Source organism: Scyliorhinus torazame, chromosome 27, assembly GCF_047496885.1.
Source record: "Scyliorhinus torazame isolate Kashiwa2021f chromosome 27, sScyTor2.1, whole genome shotgun sequence".
In the NCBI taxonomy this organism is placed as follows: Eukaryota; Metazoa; Chordata; class Chondrichthyes; order Carcharhiniformes; family Scyliorhinidae; genus Scyliorhinus; species Scyliorhinus torazame.
This window is the reverse complement of record NC_092733.1, coordinates 43945132-43966000: the sequence shown is the minus strand read 5'-3', so window position 1 is coordinate 43966000 and position 20869 is coordinate 43945132. Positions and strand designations below refer to the sequence as shown.

General features: G+C 51.6%; 1 protein-coding gene across 2 annotated transcripts in view; it reads left to right on the top strand.

Moving 5' to 3' along the window:
• The first annotated feature begins 4594 nt into the window (after positions 1–4594).
• Positions 4595–20869, top strand: part of LOC140403374 (pancreatic secretory granule membrane major glycoprotein GP2-like) — a 198459-nt gene continuing 182184 nt past the window's right edge. The window contains exon 1 of one of the 2 annotated variants that reach the window (XM_072491296.1): positions 4595–4720. Coding sequence is in view for 1 of the 2 variants with exons in the window: in XM_072491295.1 (XP_072347396.1) it covers positions 4718–4720 (3 nt within the window). In the remaining variant the exon portion in view is untranslated. The remainder of the gene's footprint in view (positions 4721–20869) is intronic. The other variant, XM_072491295.1, reaches the window with a different exon arrangement.

Here is a 20869-nt window from a genome sequence, read left to right as displayed (position 1 = left end):
CGAACCTGGGACCCTGGAGCTGTGAAGCAATTGTGCTATCCACAATGCTACCGTGCTGCCCTTAAGAACAAATAAATCTACACTATATCATTTTACCGTAATCCATGTACCTATCCAATAGCTGCTTGAAGGTCCCTAATGTTTCCGACTCAACTACTTCCACAGGCAGTGCATTCCATGCCCCCACTACTCTCTGGGTAAAGAACCTACCTCTGATATCCCTCCTATATCTTCCACCTTTCACCTTAAATTTATGTCCCCTTGTAATGGTTTGTTCCACCCGGGGAAAAGTCTCTGACTGTCTACTCTTATCTATTCCCCTGATCATCTTATAAACCTCTATCAAGTCGCCCCTCATCCTTCTCCGTTCTAATGAGAAAAGGCCTAGCACCCGCAACCTTTCCTCGTAAGACCTACTCTCCATTCCAGGCAACATCCTGGTAAATCTTCTTTGCATCTTTTCCAAAGCTTCCACATCCTTCCTAAAATGAGGCGACCAGAACTGTACACAGTACTCCAAATGTGGCCTTACCAAAGTTTTGTACAGCTGCATCATCACCTCACGGCTCTTAAATTCAATCCCTCTGTTAATGAACGCGAGCACACCATAGGCCTTCTTCACAGCTCTATCCACTTGAGTGGCAACTTTCAAAGATGTATGAACATAGACCCCAAGATCTCTCTGCTCCTCCACATTGCCAAGAACTCTACCGTTATCCCTGTATTCCGCATTCATATTTGTCCTTCCAAAATGGACAACCTCACACTTTTCAGGGTTAAACTCCATCTGCCACTTCTCAGCCCAGCTCTGCATCCTATCTATGTCTCTTTGCAGCCGACAACAGCCCGCCTTACTATCCACAACTCCACCAATCTTCGTATCGTCTGCAAATTTACTGACCCACCCTTCAACTCCCTCATCCAAGTCATTAATGAAAATCACAAACAGCAGAGGACCCAGAACTGATATCTGCGGTACGCCACTGGTAACTGGGATCCAGGCTGAATATTTACCATCCACCACCACTCTCTGACTTCTATCGGTTAGCCAGTTCGTTATCCAACTGGCCAAATTTCCCACTATCCCATGCCTCCTTACTTTCTGCAGAAGCCTACCATGGGGAACCTTATCAAATGCCTTACTAAAATCCATGTACACTACATCCACTGCTTTACCTTCATCCACATGCTTGGTCACCTCCTCAAAGAATTCAATAAGACTTGTAAGGCAAGACCTACCCCTCACAAATCCGTGCTGACTATCCCTAATCAAGCAGTGTCTTTCCAGATGCTCAGAAATCCTATCCTTCAGTACCCTTTCCATTACTTTGCTTAGCACCGAAGACAGACTAACTGGCCTGTAATTCCCAGGTTTATCCCTATTCCCTTTTTTGAACAGGGGCACGACATTCGCCACTCTCCAATCCCCTGGTACCACCCCTGTTGACAGTGAGGACGAAAAGATCATTGCCAACGGCTCTGCAATTTCATCTCTTGCTTCCCATAGAATCCTTGGATATATCCGGTCAGGCCCGGGGGACTTGTCTATCCTCAAGTTTTTCAAAATGCCCAACACATCTTCCTTCCTAACAAGTATTTCCTCGAGCTTACCAATCTGTTTCACACTGTCCTCTCCAACAATATCGCCCCTCTCATTTGTAAATACAGAACAAAAGTACTCGTTCAAGACCTCTCCTATCTACAGGCAGCACGGTAGCATTGTGGATAGCACAAATGCTTCACAGCTCCAGGGTCCCAGGTTCGATTCCGGCTTGGGTCACTGTCTGTGCGGAGTCTGCACATCCTCCCCGTGTGTGCGTGGGTTTCCTCCGGGTGCTCCGGTTTCCTCCCACGGTCCAAAGATGTGCAGGTTAGGTGGATTGGCCATGCTAAAATTGCCCATAGTGGGGTTACTGGGTTATGGGGATAGGGTGGAGGTGTGGACCTTGGGTGGGGTGCTCTTTCCAAGAGCCGGTGCAGACTCGATGGGCCGAATGGCCTCCTTCTGCACTGTAAATTCTATGAAATTCTATGATCTCTTCAGACTCAATACACAATCTCCCGCTACTGTCCTTGATCGGACCTACCCTCGCTCTAGTCATTCTCATATTTCTCACATATGTGTAAAAGGCCTTGGGGTTTTCCTTGATCCTACCCGCCAAAGATTGTTCATGCCCTCTCTTAGCTCTCCTAATCCCTTTCTTCAGTTCCCTCCTGGCTATCTTGTATCCCTCCAATGCCCTGTCTGAACCTTGTTTCCTCAGCCTTACATAAGTCTCCTTTTTCCTCATAACCAGACATTCAACCTCTCTTGTCAACCATGGTTCCCTCACTCGTTCGTCTCTTCCCTGCCTGACAGGGACATACATATCAAGGACACGTAGCACCTGTTTCTTGAACAAGTTCCACATTTCACTTGTGTCCTTCCCTGCCAGCCCATGTTCCCAACTTATGCACTTCAATTCTTGTCTGACAACATCGTATTTACCCTTCCCCCAATTGTAAACCTTGCCCTGTTGCACGCACCTATCCCTCTCCATCACTAAAGTGAAAGTCACAGAATTGTGGTCACTATCTCCAAAATGCTCCCCCACTAACAAATCTATCACTTGCCCTGGTTCATTACCCAGTACTAAATCCAATATTGCCCCTCCTCTGGTCGGACAATCTACATACTGTGTTAGAAAAGCTTCCTGGACACACTGCACAAACACCACCCCATCCAAACTATTTGATCTAAAGAGTTTCCACTCAATATTTGGGAAGTTAAAGTCGCCCATGACTACCACCCTATGACTTCTGCACCTTTCCAAAATCTGTTTCCCAATCTGTTCCTCCACATCTCTGCTACTATTGGGGGGCCTATAGAAAACTCCTAACAAGGTGACTGCTCCTTTCCTATTTCTGACTTCAACCCATACTACCTCAATAGGGTGATACTCCTCGAACTGCCTTTCTGCAGCTGTTATACTATCTCTAATTAATAATGCCACCCCCCCCACCTCTTTTACCACCCTCCCTAATCTTATTGAAACATCTATAACCAGGGACCTCCAACAACCATTTCTGCCCCTCTTCTATCCAAGTTTCCGTGATGGCCACCACATCGTAGTCCCAAGTACCGATCCATGCCTTAAGTTCACCCACCTTATTCCTGATGCTTCTTGCATTGAAGTATACACACTTCAACCCATCTCCGTGCCTGCAAGTACTCTCCTTTGTCAGTGTTCCCTTCCCCACTGCCTCATTACACGCTTTGGCGTCCTGAATATCGGCTACCTTAGTTGGGCAGAGAAATGGCAGGTGGAGTTCAATCCAGGCAAATGAGAGGTGATGCATTTTGGAAGATCTAATTCAAGAGCGGACTATATGGGCAATGGAAGATTCCTGGGGAAAAATGATGTACAGAGAGATCTGGGAGTTCAGGTCCATTGTACCCTGAAGGTGGCAACGCAGGTCAATAGAGTGGTCAAGAAGGCATACAGCATGCTTGCTTTCATCGGACGGGGTATTGAGTGCAAGAGTCGGCAGGTCATGTTACAGTTGTATAGGACTTTAGTTCGGCCACATTTGGAATACTGCGTGCAGTTCTGGTCGCCACATCACCAGAAGGATGTGGATACTTTAGATAGGGTGCAGAGGAGGTTCACCAGGATGTTGCCTGGTATGGAGGGTGCTAGCTATGAAGAAAGGTTTAGTAGATTAGGATTGTTTTCGTTGGAAAGTCTGAGGTTGAGGGGGGACCTGATTGAGGTCTACAAAATTATGAGAGGGCAGCACGGTAGCACTGTGGATAGCACAATTGCTTCACAGCTCCAGGGTCCCAGGTTCGATTCCGGCTTGGGTCACTGTCTGTGCGGAGTCTGCACGTCTTCCCCGTGTCTGCGTGGGTTTCCTCCGGGTGCTCCGGTTTCCTCCCACAGTCCAAAGATGTGCAGGTTAGGTGGATTGGCCATGATAAATTGCCCTTAGTGTCCAAAGTTGCCCTTCGTGTTGGGTGGGGTTCCGGGGATAGGGTGGAGATATTGACCGTGCGTAGGGTGCTCTTTCCAAGAGCCGGTACAGACCCGATGGGCTGAATGGCCTCCTTCTGCACTGTAAATTCTATGAAATCTATGAAATCTATGTATGGACAGGGTGGATAGCAACAAGCTTTTTCCAAGAGTGGGGGTGTCAATTACAAGGGGTCACGATTTCAAGGTGAGAGGGGGAAAGTTTAAGGGAGATGTGCGTGGAAAGTTTTTTACGCAGAGGGTGGTGGGTGCCTGGAACGCTTTGCCAGCGGAGGTGGTAGAGGCGGGCACGATAGCATCATTTAAGATGCATCTAGACAGATATATGAATGGGCGGGGAACAGAGGGAAGTAGATCCTTGGAAAATAGGTGACACTTTTGATAAAGGATCTGGATCGGCGCAGGCTGGGAGGGCCGAAGGGCCTGTTCCTGTGCTGTACTTTTCTTTGTTCTCACTTCCTCCATGTTCACTGCACAATATTGCTGATGTAAATCTTTTTTATTCTTTCCCAGGTTGCTGGGATCCCTGGCTGGGCTCATTTACTGCCCATCACTAACTGCCCCTTGCGAAGGTGGCGATGATCTGCTCTCTCCAGCCCCTGTGCTCCATGTGGTGTAGGTACAGCCACCGTGCTATTAGGGAACGAGCTCCGGGATTTTGACCAAGTGGCAGTGAAGGAACGGCGATGTAATTCCAAGTCAGGATGGTGAGTGACGTGGAGGGGAATTTGCAGGTGGTGGTGTTCCCATGTGTCTGCTGTCCTTGTCCCCCTCGGTGTTCAGCGGCCGTGTGTTCGGAAGGTGCTGTCTGTGAAATCTGATGGAAGGCTCTCACTATCTGCTGCATTTTACACTGAACCTGGGATTCTGTTTCAGATATCGTCACTCCAATTTCTGTAAAGACTCAGGCTGCTCAATGACACACACAGGTGTAAAAAAATAAACTCTCTCCACATTGTTATATCGACCTTTCCAGGTAAATCTGAGGAGAGGTATTGAGAATGTCGCCCTTAACACTGTCTCCATCTATCACTCCCAGGACACATACAGCATTGGGTTAGATAGAGAGCAAATCTCCCTTCACACTGTCCCAACCATTCACTCCCAGCGCAGCGACAGTATGAAGTTAGGAACACAGTAAAGCTCCCATTACACTGGATGTCAAAGTTGAAGTTACCCTATTCTTTCCTTCTCTGGGACTGGGTGTCACACTGTGTTAGATACACTGTCCTTTCCCTCTCTGGCACTGGGTGTCACAGTGTGTTAGATACACTGTCCTTTCCCACTCAGGCACTGGGTGTCACAGTGTGTTAGATACACTGTCCTTTCCCCCTCTGGGACTGGGTGACACAGTGTGTTAGATACACTGTCCTTTCCCACTCAGGCACTGGGTGTCACAGTGTGTTAGATACACTGTCTTTTCCCCCTCTGGGACTGGGTGTCACAGTGTGTTAGATATACTGTCCTTTCCCACTCAGGCACTGGGTGTCACAGTGTGTTAGATACACTGTCCTTTCCCCGTCTGGGACTGGGTGTAATAGTGTGTTAGATACACTGTCCTTTCCCTCTCTGGGACTGGGTGTCACACTGTGTTAGATACACTGTCCTTTCCCTCTCTGGGACTGGGTGTCACAGTGTGTTAGATACACTGTCCGTTCCATCTCTGGGACTGGGTGTCACAGTGTGTTAGATTCACTGTCCTTTCCCTCTCTGGGACTGGGTGTCACAGTGTGTTAGATACACTGTCCTTTCCCTCTCTGGGACTGGGTGTCACAGTGTGTTAGATACACGGTCCTTTCCCTCTCTGGGACTGGGTGTCACAGTGTTAGATACACTATCCTTTCCCTCTCGGGGACTGGGTGTCACACTGTGTTAGATACACTGTCCTTTCCCTCTCGGGGACTGGGTGTCACACTGTGTTAGATATACTGTCCTTTCCCACTCAGGCACTGGGTGTCACAGTGTGTTAGATACACTGTCCTTTCCCTCTCTGGGACTGGGTGTCACAGTGTGTTAGATACACTGTCCTTTCCCTCTCGGGGACTGGGTGTCACACTGTGTTAGATATACTGTCCTTTCCCACTCAGGCACTGGGTGTCACAGTGTGTTAGTTACACTGTCCTTTCCCTCTCTGGGACTGCATGTGAATGTGTTAGATACACTGTCCTTTCCCTCTCTGGGACTGAAGTGAGTGTGTTAGATACACTGTCCTTTCCCTCTCTGGGACTGGGTGACACAGTGTGTTAGATACACTGTCCTTTCCCTCTCTGGGGCTGGGTGTCACAGTGTGTTAGATACACTGTCCTTTCCCTCTCTGGGACTGGGTGTCACAGTGTGTTAGATACACTGTCCTTTCCCTCTCTGGGACTGCATGTGAGTGTGTTAGATACACTGTCCTTTCCCTCTCTGGGATTGGGTGTCACAGTGTGTTAGATACACTGTCCGTTCCATCTCTGGGACTGGGTGTCACTGTGTTAGATACACTGTCCATTCCCTCTCTGGGACTGGGTGTGAGGATGTTAAATACACTGTCCTTTCCCTCTCTGGGACTGGGTGTCACACTGTGTTAGATACACTGTCCGTTCCATCTCTGGGACTGGGTGTCACAGTGTGTTAGATACACTGTCCTTTCCCTTTCTGGGACTTTGATTTACCTACTACTGATGTGAGGCTCACCGGCCAATAGTTCCCGGGAATTTCCCTGCTACCTTTCTTAAACATCGGTATAACATTATGTTTTGTCCCGTCCTCTGGGACCTCACCAGTAGCCAATTAGAAGACAAAGATATCAGTCGAGACCCCAGCAATTTCTTCCCTTGCTTCCCTCAGTATTCTGGGGTAAATCCCATCCGGCCCAGGAGACTTATCTCCCTTCCATTTTTTTAAAGACCCAATAACTCCTCCTTTTTGATGTCAACATGACCCAGAATGTCCACACACTCTACCCAAGAATCATCTTCCACAAAGTCCTTTTCTTTGGTGAACACTGATGCAAAGTGCTCATTTAGTACCTCGCCCATTTCCTCTGGCTCAGCACATAGATTCCCCCCACTTTCCTTAAGGGTCCAATCCTTTCTCTGGCTACCCTCTTGCTTTTTACATATGAATAAAACGCTTTGGGATGCACATTAACATTGCAAAAGCCTCTTTTTTCTTTTTCTTTTTCACAAGGTTCACAATATCACTCGTTATCCAAGGCTCCCTAAACTTCCCATATATATCCTGCGTTCTCTCAGGAATTTCCTGAATCCTAATCAACTGTCGCTTGAAAGACTCCCACATGTCCAATGCTGATTTACACTCCAACAGCACCCAATCCAAATTCTTCAATTCCTGCCTCATGTTATCGTAATTTGCCTTTCCCCAGTTTCGCTCCCTAACCCGAGGGTTACCCTCATCCCTGTCCAAATGTGCCCTAAAATTACGGAATTGTGGTCACTGTTCCTGAAAGGTACATCTGCTGAGCCTCAACCACCTGTCCAGGCTCAATCCCCAATTCCAAGTCCAGTACCGGCCCTTCCCCAGTTGGACCATCTACATATTGCATCAAGAAGGCTTCCTGGGTACACCTTACAAACTCTGCCCCATCCAAACCCCGAGCACTAAGAGTCCCAGTCAATATCGGGGAAATTAAAATCCCCCACCGTAACAACCCTGTTACTTTTGCACCTGTCCAAAATCTCTGCTCCTCTATCTCTCGCTGGAAGTTGGGGGGCCTGTAATAAACCCCCAACATTGTGATTGCCCCCTGCCTGTTCCTCAGCTCTACCCAAATTGCCTCATTGTATGAGCCCTCCAAGGTGTCCTCCCACAGTATGGCTGTAATCTCCTTAACCAGTAATGCTACTCCCCCACCCCTATTACATCCCCCCCATCTCTCCTGAAGCATCTGTATCCTCCAACGTTCAGCTGCCAATGCTGCCCTTCCTCTAACCACGTTTCTGTGATAGCCACAACATCATAGTTGCCAGTACTAATCAGTGCTCGAAGTCCATCTGCCTTCCCTGCTGCACTTCTGGCATTGAAACAAAAACACTTCAGACCACTGGGCAGTACGGTAGCACAGTGCTTAGCACAGATGCTTCACAGCTCCAGGGTCCCAGGTTCGATTCCGGCTTGGGTCACTGTCTGTGCGGAGTCCACTGTCCAAGGGCCAGTGCAGACTCGATGGGCCGAATGGCCTCCTTCTGCATTGTCAATTCTATGATTCTATGATTTGAGCAGACGGTGATATTGTTCTTCTCTATTTTTGTTCTCGATTTGACAAGTTCATCAGATATTGGAGCGGAATTAGGTCATTCGGCCCATCGAGCTGCTGCACCATTCTATAATGGCTGATATCTTCCTCATCTGCTCCCTGCAATGTTACAGACCACGAGCTGGATTGTGAAATCAGCCAGAGCATCTCCTCCCGAGATCACATGACCTCGGAACAGGAATAGACAACTTACCCTCCCTCGCCGAAACACCCTCAACCCTCCCTCGCCGAAACACCCTCAACCCTCCCTCGCCGAAACACCCTCAACCCTCCCTCGCCGAAACACCCTCAACCCTCCCTCGCCGAAACACCCTCAACCCTCCCTCGCCGAAACACCCTCAACCCTCCCTCGCCGAAACACCCTCAACCCTCCCTCGCCGAAACACCCTCAACCCTCCCCTTGCCGAAACACCCTCAACCCTCCCTCGCCGAAACACCCTCAACCCTCCCTCGCCGAAACACCCTCAACCCTCCCTCGCCGAAACACCCTCAATGTGATCATGGCTGATCCCATCCTGGCCTCAAGTCCACCGTCCTGTCCGTTCTCCATAACCCTTCAACCCGATTAAAAACCTGTCTAACTCCTCCTTAACTTTACTCACTGTCCCTGTATCCACCCCACTCTGGGATAGCGAGTTCCACAGGTTCACAACCCTTTGGCAGAAGTACATTTTCCTCAAATCTGTTTGAACTTTGCTACCTCCTATTCTCAGATTATGACCTCTTGTTCAGAATGCCCCAGAAGAGGAAGCACCAGCTCCACGTCTACTTTATCCAGACCTTTTAGCATCTTGTATACTTCAATTTAATCTCCCCTCATTCTTCCAAACTCGAGAGAGTATCGACCTAAACTGTACAATCTCTCCTCATACGACAAACCCCTCAACTCTGGAATCTAGTGAACCTTCTCTGAACTGCCTCCAATGCCGCTACATCTTTCCTCAAATAAGGGACCAATACTGTGCACAATACTCCAGGTGCGGTCTTCCCAATGCCTTGTATAGTTGCAACAACACTCCCTTCATACTCAATTCCTTTTGCTATAAATGCCAACATTCCATTTGCTTTCCTTATTATCTGCTGTACCTGCATGTTTGTTTTCTGTGACTGATGTACGAGGATACCCAGAACCCTCTGCATCGAAGCTCCCCGAAAGTTCTCTCCAATTAGACAAGAAGCTGCCTTTCCACATCTCCGACCAAAATCCATGACCTCACACTTATCCACGATAAACTCCATCTGCCACATTTTGGCCCACTCTCCATTAGTAAGGTTCTTATTTCCTCATTGCAACTTACTGTCCCACCTATTTTGTGTGATCTGTGGATTTGGCTACAGAACCTTCTATTCCTGTATCCATGTCGTTAATATAGATTGTAAATAGCTGGGGCCCAAGGACCGAACCCTGTGGCCCCCCCACTGGTTACATCTTGCCATCCAGAGAAAGAGCCATTTATCCCAAATCTGTCTGCTGTCCATCAGCCAGTCTTCTATACAAGCTAATAAATTACCCCTAATCCCACGTGATCTCACCTCGTTAATTAAACCTTTGGTGTGGCACCGTTTAAACGCTTTGCGGAACTCCAGATGTACAACATTTACAGGATCCCCATTTGCATGTGATATAGAATCATAGAATCACAGAATTTACAGTGTTGAAGGAGGCCATTCGGCCCATCGAGTATGCACCGGCCCTTGGAAAGAGCAACCCACCGAAGCCCACCCTTCCACCCTGTCCCCGTAACCCGCTAACTCCAGCTAACCTTTCTTTTGGGACACTAAGGGTAATTTAGAATGGTCCATCCAACTGCACATCTTTGGACTGTGGGAGCAAACCGGAACACCCGGAGGAAACGCAATCAGTCACGGGGAGAACGTGCCGACTCCGCAGTCAGTGACCCAAGTCGGGAATTGAACCTGGGACCCTGGAGCTGTGAAGCAACAGTACGAACCACTGTGCTACCATGTCGCCCTTCAAAGAACTCACGCAAATGAGTCAAACATGATTTGCCCTTCACAAAACCATGCTGACTCTGAGGGATAGAGCTTTCGCTTTCCAAATGTCCTGATATTACATCCTTGATCATTGATTCCAATAATTATCCAACAACAGATGTTGAACCATCTGCTCTGTGATTTCCCACATTCTGCCTCCCTCCGTTTTTGAATAAGGGGGTTACGTTCGCATTTTTCCAATCCACTGGAACTTTTCCCATGTCCATGGAATTTTGGAATGTCATAACCAATGGATCCACTATCTCCACTGCCACTTCCTTTAACATAGAACATAGAACATAGAACAATACAGCGCAGTACAGGCCCTTCGGCCCACGATGTTGCACCGAAACAAAAGCCATCTAACCTACACTATACCATTATCATCCATATGTTTATCCAATAAACTTTTAAATGCCCTCAATGTTGGCGAGTTCACTACTGGAGCAGGTAGGGCATTCCACGGCCTCACTACTCTTTGCGTAAAGAACCTACCTCTGACCTCTGTCCTATACCTATTACCCCTCAGTTTAAAGTTATGTCCCCTCGTGCCAGCCATTTCCATCCGCGGGAGAATGCTCTCTGTCCACCCTACCCAACCCCCTGATCATTTTGTATGCCTCTATTAAGTCTCCTCTTAACCTTCTTCTCTCCAACGAAAACAACCTCAAGTCCATCAGCCTTTCCTCATAAGATTTTCCCTCCATACCAGGCAACATCCTGGTAAATCTCCTCTGCACCCGCTCCAAAGCCTCCACGTCCTTCCTATAATGCGGTGACCAGAACTGTACGCAATACTCCAAATGCGGCCGTACCAGAGTTCTGTACAGCTGCAACATGACCTCCTGACTCCGGAACTCAATCCCTCTACCAATAAAGGCCAACACTCCATAGGCCTTCTTCACCACCCTATCAACCTGGGTGGCAACTTTCAGGGATCTATGTACATGGACACCTAGATCCCACTGCTCATCCACACTTCCAAGAACTTTACCATTAGCCAAATATTCCGCATTCCTGTTATTCCTTCCAAAGTGAATCACCTCACACTTCTCTACATTAAACTCCATTTGCCACCTCTCAGCCCAGCACTGCAGCTTATCTATATCCCTCTGTAACCTGCTACTTCCTTCCACACTATCGACAACACCACCGACTTTAGTATCGTCTGCAAATTTACTCACCCACCCTTCTGCGCCTTCCTCTAGGTCATTGATAAAAATGACAAACAGCAACGGCCCCAGAACAGATCCTTGTGGTACTCCACTTGTGACTGAACTCCATTCTGAACATTTCCCATCAACCACCATCCTCGGTCTTCTTTCAGCTAGCCAATTTCTGATCCACATTTCTAAATCACCCTCAATCCCCAGCCTCCGTATTTTCTGCAATAGCCTACCATGGGGAACCTTATCAAACGCTTTGCTGAAATCCATATACACCACATCAACTGCTCTACCCTCGTCTACCTGTTCAGTCACCTTCTCAAAGAACTCGATAAGGTTTGTGAGGCATGACCTACCCTTCACAAAGCCATGCTGACTATCAGTGATCATATTATTCCTATCTAGATGATTATAAATCTTGTCTCTTATAATCCCCTCCAAGACTTTACCCACTACAGACGTGAGGCTCACCGGTCTATAGTTGCCGGGGTTGTCTCTGCTCCCCTTTTTGAACAAAGGGACCACATTTGCTATCCTCCAGTCCTCTGGCACTATTCCTGTAGCCAATGATGACATAAAAATCAAAGCCAATGGTCCAGCAATCTCTTCCCTGGCCTCCCAGAGAATCCTAGGATAAATCCCATCAGGTCCCGGGGACTTATCTATTTTCAGCCTGTCCAGTATTGCCAACACCTCTTCCCTACATACCTCAATGCCATCTAATCTATTTACCTGGAGCTCAGCATTCTCCTCCACAACATTATCTTTTTCCTGAGTGAATACTGACGAAAAATATTCATTTAGTATCTCGCCTATCTCTTCAGACTCTACACACAACTTCCCATCCCTGTCCTTGACTGGTCCTACTCTTTCCCTAGTCATTCGCTTATTCCTGACATACTTATAGAAAGCTTTTGGGTTTTCCTTGATCCTTCCTGCCAAATACTTCTCATGTCCCCTCCTTGCTCGTCTTAGCTCTCTCTTTAGATCCTTCCTCGCTACCTTGTAACTATCCATCGCCCCAACTGAAACTTCACACCTCATCTTCACATAGGCCTCCTTCTTCCTCTTAACAAGAGATTCCACTTCTTTGGTAAACCACGGTTCCCTCGCTCAGCACCTTCCTCCCTGCCTGACCGGTACATACTTATCAAGAACACGCAGTAGCTGATCCTTGAACAAGCTCCACTTATCCAGTGTGTCCAACACTTGCAGCCTACTTCTCCACCTTATCCCCCCAAGTCACGTCTAATGGCATCATAATTTCCCTTCCCCCAGCTATAACTCTTGCCCTGCGGTGTATACTTATCCCTTTCCATCCTTAACGTAAACGTTACCGAATTGTGGTCACTGTCCCCAAAGTGCTCACCTACCTCCAAATCCAACACCTGGCCTGGTTCATTACCCAAAACCAAATCCAATGTGGCCTCGCCTCTTGTTGGCCTGTCAACAAACTGTGTCAGGAAACCCTCCTGCACACACTGTACAAAAAACGACCCATCTAATGTACTCGAACTATATCTTTTCCAGTCAATATTTGGAAAGTTAAAGTCTCCCATAATAACTACCCTGTTACTTTCGCTCTTATCCAGGATCATCCTCGCCATCCTTTCCTCTACATCCCTAGAACTATTTGGAGGCCTATAGAAAACTCCCAACAGGATGACCTCTCCTTTCCTGTTTCTAACCTCAGCCCATACTACCTCGGAAGATGAGTCCCCATCTAGCATCCTCTCCGCCACCGTAATACTGCTCTTGACTAGCAGCGCCACACCTCCCCCTCTTTTGCCTCCTTCTCTGAGCTTACTAAAACACCTAAACCCCGGAACCTGCAACATCCATTCCTGTCCCTGCTCTATCCATGGGCGTCATTCTCCGACCCCCCGCCGGGTCGGAGAATGGCCATTGGCCGCCGTGAATCCCGCCCCTGCCCCCGCCGAAGTCTCCGCTCCCGGAGATTGGGCGGGGGCGGGAATCCGGCCGCGCCGTTTGGCGGGACCCCCCGCTGGATTCTCCGGCCCGCATGGGCCGAAGTTCCGCCCAGGAATTGCCTGTCCCGCCGGCGTAAATCAAACCTGGTATTTACCGGCGGGACCAGGCGGCGTGGGCGGGCTCCGGGGTCCGGGGGGGGGGGGGGGGCGCGGGGCGATCTGACCCCGGGGGGTGCCCCCCACGGTTGCCTGGCCCGTGATCGGGGCCCACCGATCCGCGGGGGGGCCTGTGCCGTGGGGGCACTCTTTCCCTTCCGCCTCCGCCACGGCCTCCACCATGGCGGAGGCGGAAGAGACTTTCCCCACTGCGCATGCGCGGGAAACTGACAGCGGCCGCTGACGCTCCCGCGCATGCGCTGGGAAACTGACAGCAGCCGCTGACGCTCCCGCGCATGCGCTGGGGAACTGACAGCGGCCACTGACGCTCCCGTACATGCGCCGCATTTCCGCGCCAGCTGGAGGGGCAACAAACGCCATTTCCGCCAGCTGGCGGGGCGGAAATCCCTCCGGCGTCGGCCTAGCCCCTCAATGTTGGGGCTAGGCCTCCAAAGATGCAGAGCATTCCGCACCTTTGGGCCGGCGCGATGCCCGTCTGATTGGCGCCGGCTTTAGCGCCAGTCGGCGGGCATCCCGCCGTTGGGGGAGAATTTCGCCCCATGTCTCCGAAATGGCCACAACATCGAAGTCCCAGGTACCAACCCATGCTGCCAGTTCCCCTACCTTATTTCGTATATTCCTGGCATTGAAGTAGACACACTTCAAACCACCTACCTGAACACTGGCCCCCTCCTGCGACGTCAAATCTGAGCTCCTGACCTCTATACTCTCATTCTCCCTTACCCTAAAACTACAATCCAGGTTCCCATGCCCCTGCTGCATTAGTTTAAACCCCCCCAAAGAGCACTAACAAATCTCCCCCCCCATCACGTACCCTTGCACCTGGGAGGCAACATACCAAACGTGAGTCTCTCACGCTCCCACAAAATCTCCTATCTGTGCCCCTGACTATAGAGTCCCCAATTACTAATGCTCTGCTCCTCTCCCCCCTTCCCTTCTGAGCAACAGGGACAGACTCCGTGCCAGAGGCCCGTACCCCATGGCTTACCCCTGGTAAGTCGTCCCCCCCACAAGTATCCAAAGCGGTATACTTGTTTCTCAGGGGAACGACCACAGGGGATCCCTGCACTGACTGCTTCTTCCCAGTCCCTCTGACAGTTACCCATCTATCTCCAATCTTTGGTGTAACTAATTCCCTGAAACTGCTATCTATGACCCCCTCTGCCTCCCGAATGATCCGAAGTTCTTCCAACTCCAGCTCCAGTTCCCTAACTCGGTCTTGGAGGAGCTGGAGATGGCAGCACTTCCTGCAGGTAAAATCAGCAGGGACACTAACGGCATCCCTCACCTCAAACATCCTGCAGGAGGAACATTGCACTCCCTTCCCTGCCATCCCTCTAACTTTCTACCAAGATCTGGCTAACAACTAAATTAAATTTTTTATATAAAAAAAAATATTAATAACAATAATAAAATATGGTACTTACCTCACACCAAAGGGTTTTATTATTAGGTTAGAGGAGGAGGGCGGGTGGGAGACACTACACGTGTATTGTCTCGGGTTTCCTCTCCACCAGAATTTATTGGTGAGGGTCTTCCCAGAAGTCCGCGGGTCGACTTCCTGTTCCCACCTTAAACACTAAAATTTAAAAAAAAAAATTTAAAGGAGAGACTTACCTCCCAGAAATCACTTCCGCACTGCCCCCGCTGAAATGGACTAGCCTGCTCCGCTCCTGCTGAAATCGACTTGGCCTGCAAGGTAAGTAAGTTGTTAATCAGTACTTACCTCACCCAGGCAGCGACCTTTTAAACGGTCCCCTCTGCCTCGCAGCTCCCGCGCTTTTTCAAATTCCCGCGCTGTTTCTCAGGTCCCGGCTCTCACTCCCGAACTAAACAGCTGACCTGCAAGGTAAGTAAGTTAACACCCTAGGATGTCGGCCATCAGGCCCTGGGGACTTGTCTGCCCTCAATCCCAAGAGTTTGTTGAGCACTGTTTCCCTGTTGATGTTGATTGTTCCAAGTTCCACTCTTTCTATTCCCTCTGAAATGCCCGTTCCTATAGGAATGGTACTAGTGTCCTCCACTGTGAAAACTGAGGCAAAGTATTGATTCAGCATCTCTGTCATTTCTGTGTTCCCCACAATTAACTCACCAGTTTCATCTTCCAAGGGACCAACATTAACCTTAGCGACTCTCTTCCCTTTTATGTACCTGTGGAAGCTTCTGCTGTCCTTTTTGATATTTTGAGGTAGTTTTGTTTTGTAAATTACCTTAGATTCTTTTATTCCTTTTTAGTATCCATTGTTTATGTTTGAAAGTTTCCCAATCTTCCAGCCTGCTACTGGCCTGTGCAATATGATAGAACTTAGTTTTGTCTTTATAATCTCCTTGACCGCCTTGTTCAGACATGGATGTTTTTTCCCCTCTTCCCATCTTTCATCCTCACTGGGATATATTTTAGTTGAGGAATTGACTATCTCCTTAAACAACTGCCACTGCTCCATGGAGCATACCAGAATGACAGGGAGTGGGATAGCTTGATCTTGGTTTCGGACAATGCTCGGCACAACATCGAGGGCCGAAGGGTCTGTTCTGTGCTGTACTGTTCTATGTTCTCTGATCATTCACTGTCCTACCTTTTAGCCATCCTGCCCAGTCTATACGGCCCAAATCTGTCTTCAAGCCTAGGTCATATCTTTTGTTTAATTCCAGAACACTAGTGTGGGACTCCACTTTCTCTCTCAAACTGAATCTTGAACTCTACCAGACTATGGTCACTACTTCCCAGTGGATCCTTAACTATGAGCTCATTATGGGTGACATGGTAGCACAGTGGTTAGCACTGTTGCTTCTCAGCTCCAGGGTCCCAGGTTCGATTCCCGGCTTGGGTCACTGTCTGTGCGGAGTCTGCACGTTCTCCCTGTGTCTGTGTGGGTTTCCTCCGGGTGCTCCGGTTTCCTCCCACAAGTCCCGAAAGACGTGTTGTTAAGAAATTTGGACATTCTGAATTCGCCCTCTGTGTACCCGAACAGGTGCCGGAATGTGGCGACTAGGGGCCTTTTACTGTAACTTCATTTCGGTGTTAGTGTGAGCTACTTGTGACAATAAAGATTATTCATTAATTAATCCCTCCTCATTACAAAATATCAAATTGCCAGTAGCCTCCTCCCTGGTTGGTTCCCAACGTACTGTTCCAGGAAACAATCTCGGATTCATTCAATGAACTCTATTCAGTTTCCAAATATTTGTCCCTGTTCCAACTTCCTTGTTACATTTCTGAGATGATCATTGAACACATTCTGCACAATTACCACAAATTAATGAATAGTAGAAGAGGAATGGTTGGAATTGGGCGGCACGGCGACAGTGGTTAGCACTGTTGCCACACAGCACCAGGTCCCGGGTTTGATTCCGACCTCGGCTGACTGACTGTGTGCAGTCTGTACGTTCTCATGTCGGCGTGGGTTTCCTCCGGGTGCTCCGGTTTCCTCCCACAGTCCACAGAGGTGCTGGTTAGGTGGCTGGAGAATCTGAGGAGAGATATTGAGAAAATCTCCCTGAAGACTGTCTCCATCTTTTTTTAAGTGCGGGATTCTCTGATCCTAGGGCTGTGTTGACGCCGTCGTAAATGCCGTCGCGTTTCTCGATGACGTCAACATGGCCTCAGGAGCAGCAATTCTGACCCCGACAGGGGGCCAGCACGGCACTGGAACGACCCACTACCGATCCCGGCGTCAGATGGGCGCCGCTGGTCTGTGCATGCGCAGTGGGGCCGGCGCGATTGCCGCGCATGCGCAGTGGGGTCGGTGCGATTGCCGCGCATGCGCAGTGGGGCCGGCGCGATTGCCGCGCATGCGCAGTGGGGCCGGCGCGATTGCCGCGCATGCGCCGTGGGGTTGGTGCGATTGCCGCGCATGCGCAGTGGGGCCGGCGCGATTGCCGCGCATGCGCAGTGGGGTCGGTGCGATTGCCGCGCATGCGCAGTGGGGCCGGTGCGATTGCCGCGCATGTGCAGTGGGGCCGGTGTGATTGCCGCGCATGCGCAGTGGGGCCGGTGTGATTGCCGCGCATGTGCAGTGGTTCCCTTCTCCTTGCCGGCCCCGACGCAACATGGCGTAGGGCTACAGGGGCTGCCACGGAACAATAGAGGCCCCCAGCCCGAGAGGCTGGCCTGCCGATCGGTAGGCCCCGATTGTGGGCCAGGCCACAGCGGAGGCCCCCACCCCGGTGTCGGACACCCCCCCCCCCCCCCCCAAGGTCGTCCCTGGATCCATTCACGCCGAGGTACCGGCGGGTAAGACCAGGTTAGAACGGCGGCAGCGGGACTCAGGTTTTTTTGTGCGGCCGCTCGGCCCATCCCGGGCTGAGAATTGCCAGGAGGGCCCCGTAAAGCGTCCCCCGACCGGCACCGCGCCGACCGCGCCGACACCAATGGTAGAGATTGTCCGCTCTCTAGAGAATCAGCGGACCGGCGGCGGGGCAACATGGCACGATTCGCGCCCGTCCCGGCGATACCCGTTCCGGCGCTGGGCTAAGAGAATCCCGCACAGAGTACCCAATTCTTTTTATTTTCCTGTTAAGGGGCAATTCAGCGTGGCCAATCACCTATCCTGCACATAATAATAATAATCTTTATTGTCACAAGTAGGCTCACATTAACACTGCAATGAAGTTACTGTGAAAAGCCCCTAGTCGCCACATTCCAGCGCCTGTTCGGGTACACGGAGGGAGAATTCAGAATGTCCAAATTGCATAACAGCGCGTCTTTCGGGACTTGTGGGAGGAAACCGGAGCATCCGGAGGAAACACCGTGGGTTGTGGGGGTGAGACCCACGCAGACACGGGGAGAATGTGCAAACGCCACACGGAGAGTGACCCGGGACCGGGATTAAACCCGGGCCCTCCATGTTAGACATTTTAGTGGCTGTGAAATGAAGAGTCTAAAGTTCTTTTCCTTTTCACCAAACACCATTTATTTCACTTCCACAGCCTCTGCACAAAACTCTAACAACGCACCACCTGGCAGAGGCCACCTGAAGCCCCTTTACATATCAGTGTCAATTAATGGATACGTAACATAAATGAGACAACTAATTGCAATGTCTCTTAACCCATTACTTAACAGTCTCCCCTTCCTTGGAGAAAAAAAAAAAATTAGGTGAAAACAAAATTTCAAGAAACTCAAAAACACACACATATGGGGAGTCATTCTCCGACCCCCCGCCGGGTCGGAGAATGGCCGGTGGCCGCCGTGAATCCCGCCCCCGCCCCCGCCGAAGGCTCCGAAGGGAGAAAAGTCGGCGGGGCGTTAATGGCGCCGCTGCCGCGGAGAATGTCACGGGTCTGCGCAAGGCAGCCGATTTTCGGCCTGCCGATATTCTCCCTTCCGGATGGGCCGAAGTCCCGTCGACGTGATGACCGTTCACGTCGACGTCAATCAAACCTCCTTTTCATCGGCGTGACCCGGTGCTCCAGGCTCACGCCGACCAGCGAGGAGGTGAGTGACGGCCTGGGGGGTTGGCTCTGGGCAGGAAATGGCGTGGCCGCAGACTGATTGCGTGAGGAGAGGTGTGTCTCGGCTTGTGTGTGTGTGCGGCGGGGGGGGGGGGGGGGGGGGGGGGTTAGAGTAGGCTGGGCTCCGGGGGAGTGCCGGGAGGGGGTCCGTGCCGGGGTGGAGGTTGGGGGTTGGGGAGTGGGTCCGTGCCGGGGTGGAAGTTGGGGGGGGGGTCCGTGCTGGGGTGGAGGTTGGGGGGGGGGGGGGGGTTCTGTGCCAGGGTGGAGGTTGGGAGTGGGGGTCCGTGTTGGGGGTTAGGGGGGTTCCGTGCTGGGGTGGAGGTTGGGGAGGGGGTCCGTGCCGGGGTGGAGGTTGGGGGTTGGGGGGGGTCCGTGCCGGGGTGGAGGTTGGGGGTTGGTGGTCCGTGCCGGGGTGGAGGTTGGGGGTGGGGGGGGGGGTCCGTGCCGGGGTGGAGGTTGGGGGTGGGGGGGGGGGGGTCCGTGCCGGGGTGGAGGTTGGGGGTGGGGGGGGGGGGTCCGTGCCGGGGTGGAGGTTGGGGGTGGGGGGGGGGGGGGGTCCGTGCCGGGGTGGAGGTTGGGGGTGGGGGGGGGGGGTCCGTGCCGGGGTGGAGATTGGGGGTTGGGGGGGGGTCCGTGCCGGGGGTTGGGGGGGGGGGTCCGTGCTGGGGTGGAGGTTGGGGGTTGGGGAGGGGGTCCGTGCCGGGGTGGGTGATGGGAGGGCAAATGAGTTGGTCCACCTGGCCAGGTGCCAACCTCCAACAGTTGGACCCATGCGGTCCATGCCACCTGGCTGGGGGGAGGAGTGGATATGGGCAATGATGACATGTCGTCGTTCCCCTCCCCCCCACCAGGCCGTCATGTTTTCAGACCATCCAGCGATGTTGGCCGCCGTGGTGGCAGCCGCTCATGTCTATGTTGCCCTGGATGAGGAGGAGGAGGAGGAGGAGCGTGCCAGAGAGGCGGCGCAGGCTGCCGCAGAGGGGCAGGCGGCAGCCGCCCAGGCTGGAGGGACACCTGACCGACAGGACGAGGAGGGGGAGGAGGACGTCGCGGCCCCACGGCAACGGAGGCACCCGAGGGCGCCCCGTGTGTACCGGCCCCGGCAGTCATACCAGGACCTCACGGACCGGGAATGCAGGAGGAGACTCCGGATGAGCCGGGAAACCGTGGCACACATCTGCCACCTGCTGGCACACCTGTCACCGCGTGGCACTGGCGGGGGACACCCTCTCCCTGTGTCCGTCAAGGTTACGGTGGCCCTGAACATATGCAACGGGGTCATTCCAGGCACCGAGTGGGGACCTGTCCGGCATATCGCAGACATCGGTGCATCGGTGCATCCGGGCAGTGACAGATGCCCTTTATGCCATGGCGCACCGCTACATCCGCTTCCCCGTGGACCGGGCCAGCCAAGATGCCCGGGCCGTGGGCTTCTCTGCCGTGGCCGGGTTCCCCATGGTCCAGGGCGCGATCGATGGGATGCACGTCGCCGTGCGGCCACCTGCAGAGAACAGGGCCGTGTTCACTAATAGGAAGGGGACCTATTCAATGAACGTACAGGTGGTCTGCGACCACCGCATGATGATCCTGCACGTCTGCGCCCGTCACCCAGGCAGTGTACACGACTCATTCATGTTGTCGCGGTCACCCATCCCCGGCATGTACGAGGGACACCATCCCCGGCTGAGGGGCTGGTTGCTGGGCGACAGGGGCTACCCATTGCGATCGTGGCTGATGACGCCTATACGGAGGCCATGCAATGAGGCGGAGAACCGCTACAATAATGCCCATGTAGCGACAAGGGGAGTGATCGAGAGGTGCTTTGGCGTGCTGAAGATGCGTTTCAGGTGCCTGGACCTCTCTGGGGGCGCCCTC